At 39.4% G+C, this 9,521-nt stretch overlaps 1 protein-coding gene across 2 annotated transcripts; it reads left to right on the top strand.

The window, feature by feature from the left end:
* The first annotated feature begins 674 nt into the window (after positions 1 to 674).
* Positions 675 to 4,023, top strand: hoxb2a (homeobox B2a). 2 transcript variants are annotated; one of them, XM_055035952.1, is made up of 2 exons: positions 675 to 1,152; positions 2,438 to 4,023. In XM_055035952.1, the coding sequence occupies exons 1-2, from the start codon at positions 675 to 677 to the stop codon at positions 3,238 to 3,240; spliced, it is 1,281 nt and encodes a 426-aa protein (XP_054891927.1). In that variant the 3' UTR covers positions 3,241 to 4,023. The 2 variants fall into 2 exon arrangements, with proteins under 2 accessions (XP_054891927.1, XP_054891926.1); XM_055035951.1 differs by having other exon boundaries at positions 2,435 to 4,023.
* The last annotated feature ends 5,498 nt before the right edge of the window (positions 4,024 to 9,521 follow it).

Below are 9,521 nucleotides of genomic sequence, written 5' to 3'. Positions count from 1 at the left end.
CTCAGGTGTTTTGTTGTTGTTGTTTTGTTTTTGTTTTGTTTTTTTCACTGAGAAATCATATTGTAAATGGTATAGACTCCCTACGTTAACCTACTGTTAATTGCCATTACATCACCCAGGAGCTCGCATGTGCACAGTTCTATTGTTAAAAGCTCCACCGTCCGAGATCCGCCGAGCTGCCGCCCACACAGCGCACATGGCAGGCGGCCTCTTTGCTTTTTTACCCCCGTTAGCACAGAACAATGGCAGATAGTCTCGCTTTGCCTCAGCGTTAAGAGAAAAATAATAATAATAATGCTTCACACAGACATCACAGCCGCCAGGCCCGAACCGCCGATTGGCTGATTTGGGTCACATGACCAGGAATTGCCTGCAATTTCGTCCCATAGTTGTTCAGTTTAGCCTACCCAGGTCCCCATACGCTACTATTATAACCAATATACACAATTATGATATAGCCATCGCATTTACGCCACTACGTTCAGAAGTCTATGGAGCTGCGTTTTTTTTTAAATCAAGTATTATTTATTTTCTTAATCAGCCATGTTTTGTGATGTGCATTTGTACGCGTGCGTATAGGCCTATGAGGGTTTTATTATTATTATTATTTTATTTCGGGAAAAGGATTATTCTGGGCTCTCGTCGTTTAGGGAGGGCACTAGTCTGAGGAAGCTATGAATTTTGAATTTGAGAGGGAGATCGGGTTTATAAACAGCCAGCCGTCCCTTGCAGAGTGCTTGACGTCCTTCCCCGCCGTCCTGGAGTCATTTCAAACTTCATCAATCAAGGAGTCGACAGTAATTCCGCCTCCCTTCGAGCACACCATCCCCAGCTTTAGCCCTTGCACAGCCACCCAGCCGAAACCAGCATCTGGGAGTCAGCAAAGCCGGAGAAGCTCTGCTACAAATGACCACCAGACCCATCACCGCGCCGTACAGCAGCCATGCCCGCCTGGCCAGGCCCCTGCACCGGCTACCCCGGCTGGTTCGCTGGCTCACGAGTTTCCCTGGATGAAAGAGAAGAAGTCATCCAAGAAATGCCCCAAGCCTGGAATCAGCTCCAGCGGGGGTGGATCCATCATCTCACCGACATCATCCTACCCTTCACCAAACGCCTCTGGGTATGCTTCGGCGGGCATTGAGTCACCCACAGGTCGGTATGCTATGGCGCATGGACCCGTGGTGCAGAAATGTGGATCGTGAGCTGAAATGTTCTGTTTGCATGCGCTCACATTCATTTCCGAATATCACTGATCAGTTTTTACCTAGTGCATTGCTGCCATTGTCTCTCTTTTTTCAGCAATCAGTGCATGTGCATGTTAGCGCGCGTGCGCGTTCCTCTATTCCATGAGGTCCATGAAAAAGGAAGCCATATCCAAACGACTGCATTATGCTGCAATGCTTTGCATAATAGTGCTTCATCCACATGATCTAAATACTTCTTGCTCAGTACAGTACAATGTGCAACGCAGCTGCAATGACTCAACTTACTGCAGTGCAATACTCTGGAGACGAGAAATGTATTTCCTTAACATAACGCCTCATATGAAAGCTGCTGATTGCATTATTTTCTTTTATAAACACTGCCTTTCGGGTCAGTGTGAATTCAAGCCAGTATTAAAATGGGCGCCATATTGGATGGCGTTACAAAAATGATAAGGCGGGGAATGACAGAGTGGTGAGCGGGGGGTTGGGGAACGCACAGTGGAACACCTCGGCAATCATTCCTGTTTCGACAGAAACAGGAATGATTGCCGATCGCATTTCATGTACTTCTGTTTGTTTGTCTGTTTTCACCCCTAAATGTAAAAAAAAAAAATAAGCCAATTTATTTAAACACGAACTTCTCGTTTTCCTCTCTTCATTCCACTTCCAGACTCAGTTTTTTTTCTCGATCTCACTAAAAAACACTAGTTGTCCTATTCACTTCTAATCTACATCGCAGCATATCCGTTGGTTCTTGTCACAGAGTTGAAGTTCCCTCAATTTATATGACGAAGAAATAAAAACACGTGTATGCTGGTATTTTCTTCTTCCTTTCTTTTTTTTCTTTCCTTCTCTTTTTTTTTGCTCGATCCTTTTCCATGTCATTGAAAAAGTGACTGTATGCGTCAAGGTATTTTTGTATTTAATATTTTATTGCAATCAATTGAGAAGATAATTTATTGCAATGACATATAATAAAATGCGCTGCCTCATGCTGTGCAAATGAATATAGCAGGACTGCATTTGTGGTCAGTTACAAAACACAGACAACCCCCGCCCCCCTCCCCCCCTCCACACACACACACACACACACACACCCACACACACTATATATATATATATATATATATATATATATATATATATATATATATATATATATATATATATATATATATATATATATATATATATATATATATATATATAATTTTCTCTTTTGTTTCTAGCAGACTCCAGCCAGGTTGGCCTGGATGTCGGAGGAGCTGGGTCCCGTCGTCTGCGCACCGCCTACACTAACACGCAGCTTTTGGAGCTGGAAAAGGAATTTCACTTTAACAAGTACTTATGTCGGCCGAGAAGAGTGGAAATCGCCGCTCTTTTAGATCTTACAGAGCGACAGGTCAAAGTTTGGTTTCAGAATCGTAGGATGAAACACAAGCGACAGACCACACACCATCGGGATGGAGGCGGAGGAAGTCCGTGTTCCAGCGGATTTGAGCCGCTTGAAGGGGCCGATGCGTCGTCCCCGTACTCCAGTCAGCCTCTGGAAGCGTCGGAGGAAAGCACAACAGAGAGCGAACAGGGGAACGGTGCGCTTTTGACTGCTGTTCCCGGCGCCTATAGCACCACTGACAACGGAAACAATGCACAACCCACGCAGGAGGACACAGGCCGAGAGAGTCAGCAGCAGCCAGGGACATCTGGCTCAACGGACTCTGCTGCGGCTCTACGCTCCCCGACGAACTCAACTGACAGCACCGGTCTGAGGCCCCACAGTGGGGCTGGGACCGCACCGGGAGCCGAGTCGTCTTTTCTGGACCACCGGGATTCATCCATCGCTCCATCTGAATCTCACGCGTCCTCCTCCGCATCATCCACCGCGCTATCCGACCTGACTCTTTTCACCGAGGACGCCTGCTTGTCTCCCAGCCTGCAAAGCTCCCTGGATAGTCCGGTGGATTTTTCCGAGGAGGACTTCGACTTGTTCACAAGCACACTGTGCACCATAGATTTACAACACCTCAACTTCTGAAGGTCGTGGCAACGGTTCAATAAGAGGAATGCCATAAAGACATCAAACACACCAGGGTAGAAACGATCTTTGTGGATGAACAATCAGCAGAAAAACGTTTTTAAAGAAGCGCCTCGGCAAAATTCCTGTGAGGTTTATGAATGAAAATGTTGCTCTTGTTTCAGCTAAAATTCATTTAAGCTAATATTTTCGTATGGCATTTGTTGTTCAAGAGACACAGTCGGCAAATCTAATTATCTTTTTCAAAATCTTTTCCTTTTTTTTCTTTTAATTTAATTTAATTTATTTTTTTATTTTATTTTTTTGTAATTGCAAAATTGTTTGCGCGTTGTTGTTTTTTTACCGGCCAGATTTGTTTTCTCCCCTTAATAAGACGTGAAATATCAGGTGTCCTTTAACTTTGGATTTTTTAAGTTGATTTTATTTTTTGTAAGTTGGGCTTCTTCTAATCGACTAGATGTTTTTTGTTTGTTTGTTTGTTTATTTTTTGTCTGCTAGGAGTTCAGCTTCGTGAATAAAAAAACAAAACAAAAAAACTCAGGAACTGGTCAGAGAGACTCGATGCGGACGGCAGGACTGCTTTGGAGAAAATATCTCTAAATTGACAAGAGTTTTCACTCTGAGCGAGAAGCCCTGCTGTGGAGCCGAAATGTAGACGTTAGTTTATTTATTAAGAATCTTTAATAGTGAAAATCTAAATTATTTATTGTACAAATATTTTCATAGTGGGATAATAATAAAGAATAAAAATATAAACGTTCACAACGTGCTTCATGATTTTGTTCAATTTTCGGGGATTTGCTACGAGTGTTTGATCGACATTTAAATATATCCAAATTTATCCTAATTACATTTATGTAGCATTGTTCATTTTATTTTATTCAACATCAATTTTATGTGTTTTAAGTTTTGCATATTTATTCTTTGATTTCAAACAACAAATAATTAAGGCATTAAAAACAAAATGGAAAATCTATTACATCACCATTCATGACTATATTAAAGTACAGTTCCAGTTTTTTAAAGTCATATTTTAATCATTAAATAAATATTTTTAACCACACATGTACAATAGCAAATTTGCAAATAAATTAATTGATGCCTTCTTTTCACTGAAAATACTTCACATGAATTTCCTGACAATGTGTAATTTTACCGCAAACATTTCTGGAAAATGGGATGTTTCGTTAGTTTTATTTTTCCAGTTTTCTTTATCAAATAATGGTCTGTCACGGTAAACCCCCGCCCACCACCATCAAATAAAAACAAAAAACAACAACAATGCAGCAGCTCTCTAGCAGCAGAAACTATCACTGTGCAGATGGATTCCAACAAACAGCTGACAGACCGACAGAGATCTAACACAGCGAAGCTCCTCAGCTGCCTGTGTGTGGGCATAAAAGTTCATTTATTTTCATCTTAAGCCTAATAAACTGCCGCTTTGCTGGGTGTCGTATCCTGCTGGTGGTGAATAGGAAGCTAAACAAGGGCTAGCATGGCTACAGCTTTCTGCCATGTTTGTGTGTGGAAATGATGTTAACTAGCTGCTGCTCCTACCGCACAGTCAAAATGGCGCTGAAAACAAAGAAGACTGTGAACAATGAGCAGTGGCAGCCATTACAGGATAACTGGCCCCCACTGACAGGGACACTGGGCTTGTGTTTTTGTCTCCAGGCCAAATGCATGAATGCTGTTTCACATGATAAGAACATGACTACTACTACAAATAATAATAATAATAATAATAATAATAATAATAATAATAATAATAATAATAATAATAGTAATAAAGCATGAAAGACAGATAAGTAAATAATATGTCATTATATTGCATAAGCACGGATAATGTAGAACAATTCTCTTTAAACATTGCATCTTCATTAACTTTACAAAAATCTTAGTAAACTAACTGCATTTCTCATAAAAGTACCAGCAAAGTAGCAGCAAAACACAAGTGTTTCTCATTTTTGCAATTGTGCTTCATGTAATAGTTCATAGTGAAAAGAAGCTGCTTCATGATACAAAACATGTCATCAAATAATTCAGAGCAAATGGTTTTTTATTGTATTTCTGAAAAAAGTGCAGATCAGAATAATCTGCATTAAAATACTTTTTTCTTTGTATATGAATATAGATAATAAACATATTTGCCTAGAATGACAATTTGAAAACTATAATGAAGATACAAAAAATAGAAAGGAGACAGCATTAAATTAGTGACATAAATGCATGCAATAAAGAGGAATATAAATAAAAATAATATTCTTATGAGTCTCTCAAGCTGTAAGAATGGAACCTGACAGCATGACAAGTAATTCTGGAGTTCTAAACTTTTGGATAACATAGCACTGCAAAAATGTATTATTTTACCTTTTGTTTAATAACTCTTGGAGCCCCACATATTTTCTCATCCCATACTTACATGGCCAAAGATGTTGCATCCTTACTGATGTAGAGTGTAATATGCTGCTTGTGTGTGAAGAAGAGAGATCTATGATGCTTTTGATCCTTCCTGCTGAATACTTTTTGTATTTTGACGACCAACGACTGAATGCCTTTTCTAACAAAATTCACAAGGCTTTCAGGTGACTTTTTTAAGGCCCAATCAAATAGTGTTTTCGGGGGTTTTGTACCTAATCAGGCATTTTGGAAAATGTTAAGTAATATGTTACAATACCAACAAAAACCTGATCAATTACAAGCTTTTGATGTCATTTTTAAAAAGTAACAAAACCGTTTTAAGAAAAAATCTGTTTTTTACTAACCAGGTTAATGAGAACCTTATCATATTTCTATTCTTGGGATTTTAAGATTTCATCTGTAAATATCATATCTAGTTGTAGTTCCTCAGATCTGAGCAACTGCTGAACATATGTAAAATATTGTTTGGTGTGCACATGTGTTATTTGGATCAGAAAATCTAATGGAGTCATTTTCACATTGGGGACTGGGGCAGTGATGAGATCTTGCAATCCAGTGACGTCAGCACAAAACCAGGGAACACAGAGTGCCTTTCCAGCCCTTCAGAGTTTGACGCTAGAGCAGTTCTGGATTTGGTCAAATTTAAAGCCTGCTCTGGATCAGTGTGCATGGCTTGTGTCATGATATGGGGCAGGAGGAGGCTGGAGGACTGTTTTTCTCTCATGCCTTCACATTCTTTAGTACTGTTTCAACCTTACACAACAAGAGAAAGAAAGCTGCTTGGCAGACATGGGATGTTTGCCCAGAGGCCTCCCATGTCTTCTCCAAGCTGAGCCAGCACATTCTTACACTGGAAGATAGTGAACAGGCGATACTGGAGAGGTTTGTCATACTACATCACTGCTACTAATGTGGATGAATTCAGGCGTTTACATGTTTGCCAGAACACTACAGCCTCAGGTCTGCTCCAGGATGACAGACTTGCTGCCTTCCAGGCTGGTTGTGTGTGGAACCGATCAACCCAGAGGTTGATTGGGCCGCAGAGAGTTCTGCTGACTGGTGATGGCATAAGGTTGGTGAGGAATGGCATGTCTTCTGAAGAGCCAACTTTCCCATAGACAAGTGTTGCAAACAGCTGGCCAAATGTGGCTGTAAATCAGACTGTAAAGGTCTTTGATTCTCAAAGAATCTCAAAGAATATGTCCGTGAGTAGGTAATGGTATTTCTACTCACGGACATAAATGGTATGAATTAGGCCATTTCCTACAACATGTTCTTCCTTAACTTTGTCCATTCACATTTGGTAGTGATGGATTAATGGACAAGCCTATCTAATTCTCTGTTTGAGTAGATTAAAAAGTCATTTGTCTAGCTCTATTAATAGCTGAGATAAAACAACATTTGTTTTCAAATTGATCTTGGATGCCATGTTAGTTAAAGTACAATATGCAATTGGTATGGACAAAATTGCCTTCAGTTATAATGTTAGTGAAGAATAAATAAATAAATAAATAAATAAATAAATAAAAACTGGACTGTACGTTTTCTTCCACTTATCTGACAATAGTGCTTAGTCACATGAAAGTCACTGACAAAACATTGTCTTATTGAATTCTGGCATGACCTGTAGTGTGCTTTAAAATATAATTTCTGTAAAATGCATGTACCAAATTTGATGTTTACATTTGACTGACTGTTTCACTCACCTGCTATGCCACTATGAGGACAGAATCAAATCACTGCAGTTAAAGTTTAATGTGATCAGCTTAACAAAAGCAGGATAAACATTTGAGAGCAAACAACAGTAAACCTTTCTTTCACTCTTGTAAGCAGTCATCCTGGTGCACCTTGTAGACAAAAAGATTACAGTGGAGAACATCTCTGTGCCAGAAGACATATCTCACCTTCTGAGTGTGTCGATGTCTGTGTTTTGATATTTCATACGTGTGTGGTCGGGGGTGAGTGTGTATGTCTAGGTGTGTGTTTGTGTGCATTATCCAATAATCTCTCTCTCCTCGCTGTCACCACCTGTCGGCTTGCTGCCATGCCATAATATGTGGATTGTTTCTTTATCTTTTGCATCAGCATCATTGTTTTGATTTCTACCAGTGTATGTGTGTTGTATCCGTGTGTGTGTGTGTGTGCGTGTGTGTGTGCGTGCGTGTGTGTGTGTGTGTGTGTGTGTGCATGTGTGTGGGTGTGTGTGTGGGTGTGTGTGTGTGTGTGTGTGTGTGCATGCATGTGTGAGATTGCATACAGTAACTCAGGCATGATAGATCACCCACTTAGCAGCAGTGGTGAAATACGTGAGCAGTGGATTTTATCTTCCTGGGTGTCAAGAGGAAACTCTATCCTTAGACACAAACTAGTGTGCTTCACTGATGCTACGCCCTCTGGCTTCTGACACACATTTCAGGCTGCAAGTCACAGTGATGCACTTCAATTACCAATAAGGAAGTGTGTCCAAATTGCAGTGAAAAAAGCTATGTCATTGTTTATGAACAATGTGCCTCAAAAAATGAATATACTATGTTAAAAACATTGCTAATCTTCAGCCAAAAAGATTTCTTTATGTATGTATCTGAATGGTGTTCAACTGTCAGTTATTTATCTTCCATACTCATTTATTGTCATTTTAAATGTAAAGAATACAAGCATCTGTCAATTATTTATATTAATCATTGTGTGCTTTATGGAATATGTCATGATGAAATCTGTGCTGTGTGGTTTGGCACAAATTAAGGTTAATTTGAAGATACTGGTGGAGCTAAGTGAGGACCAGATCATTTATACGTGAAAACTACATTCTCCATGTCAAAAGAAACTAAGTGTGCTTCTCTTTTTACTATGACCTTTTAAATGCAGACTCAACCAAGACGTTGAACTTAAACAATGAACCTATAGTCACAGCCAACAAATAGCCAATTACAAATTATCATTTTGAGTTCTTGCATCTAAAATGTTGCTCGATCAATCAACGGCATCATTCACATTCATGCTTTTACTGTAATTTGCTGAGAGAAGATATTACAGTTGTACAGAAAGTAAAAGACAGCATTGCAAAGAAGAAAGAGATGATAGTATGAGACAATCTGCTTGAGGAAAACTGTACACTGAAGAGTCGTACAGTCTTTCTATACTTTCCATCCTCTTGCTGAAAAGAATCTTCAGTGGGTTATTTGGTCTCAGGGCTGTAACTTGAGAGAGTCAACATGAATCTCCTTTAGCTTCACCAACAGGACCAATCTGACAGGCATCCAAGGGCCAGTCACTGTGACTCAGTGAAGAGGCCTATTAACATGTTCTTAAATAGAAAAATTAGCAGTTTGAACTTCATTTAAAAATTTTAAATGTACATTATTTTTGCAGTGGTTGCATGTTTTTCCACACTGTTTCACTGTTGGCGTACATGTATTATTTGATGACTGTAATACATGTCCAATGCATTGTTGAACATTTAGACAGAAAGTCAAAAAGCCAGAAAACCATAATGATTTTCACTAAATTATTTTGCCATTTCTCTGTACATAAGTGACCCGCACTGAGGCTGCACATCGCTGCTGCATTTTCAATATCTACTCGAGGAAATAAATCTGCAACCAAACATATTCTGTAGAAGATGTAGCACACATTTTTCAATGCTTAAGTGTTATAAAACAGGAGCATTATATTATGAAATCAATAGGGTATCAGGTGAAACACACAACTTTCTGATACCCAGGATTAAAAACAGCTGATTCAAGGGCAAATGTTGAAAAGAGTTTTGTAATATTTTGTTTACTGTTTATTTATGACAGGCACAGCCCACAATAAAATCATTTCACTAAATCTAAATGCATTTAATTCTGAACCCAAAAATA

The sequence above is a fragment of the Poeciliopsis prolifica genome, unplaced genomic scaffold (genome assembly GCF_027474105.1).
Source record: "Poeciliopsis prolifica strain line A6 unplaced genomic scaffold, Auburn_PproV2 SCAFFOLD010, whole genome shotgun sequence".
NCBI classification, from domain to species: Eukaryota; Metazoa; Chordata; class Actinopteri; order Cyprinodontiformes; family Poeciliidae; genus Poeciliopsis; species Poeciliopsis prolifica.
The sequence above is the reverse complement of the archived record's forward strand: the minus strand, read 5'-3'. Positions and strand labels throughout refer to the sequence as shown.

Bases quoted from the DNA above. Each gene is read 5' to 3' on its own strand.
- hoxb2a (XM_055035951.1), top strand. From the start codon at position 675: ATGAATTTTGAATTTGAGAGGGAGATCGGGTTTATAAACAGCCAGCCG. The intron at 1,153-2,434 runs GTCGGTATGCTA...TTTTGTTTCTAG, and splicing joins GGGCATTGAGTCACCCACAG to CAGACTCCAGCCAGGTTGGC.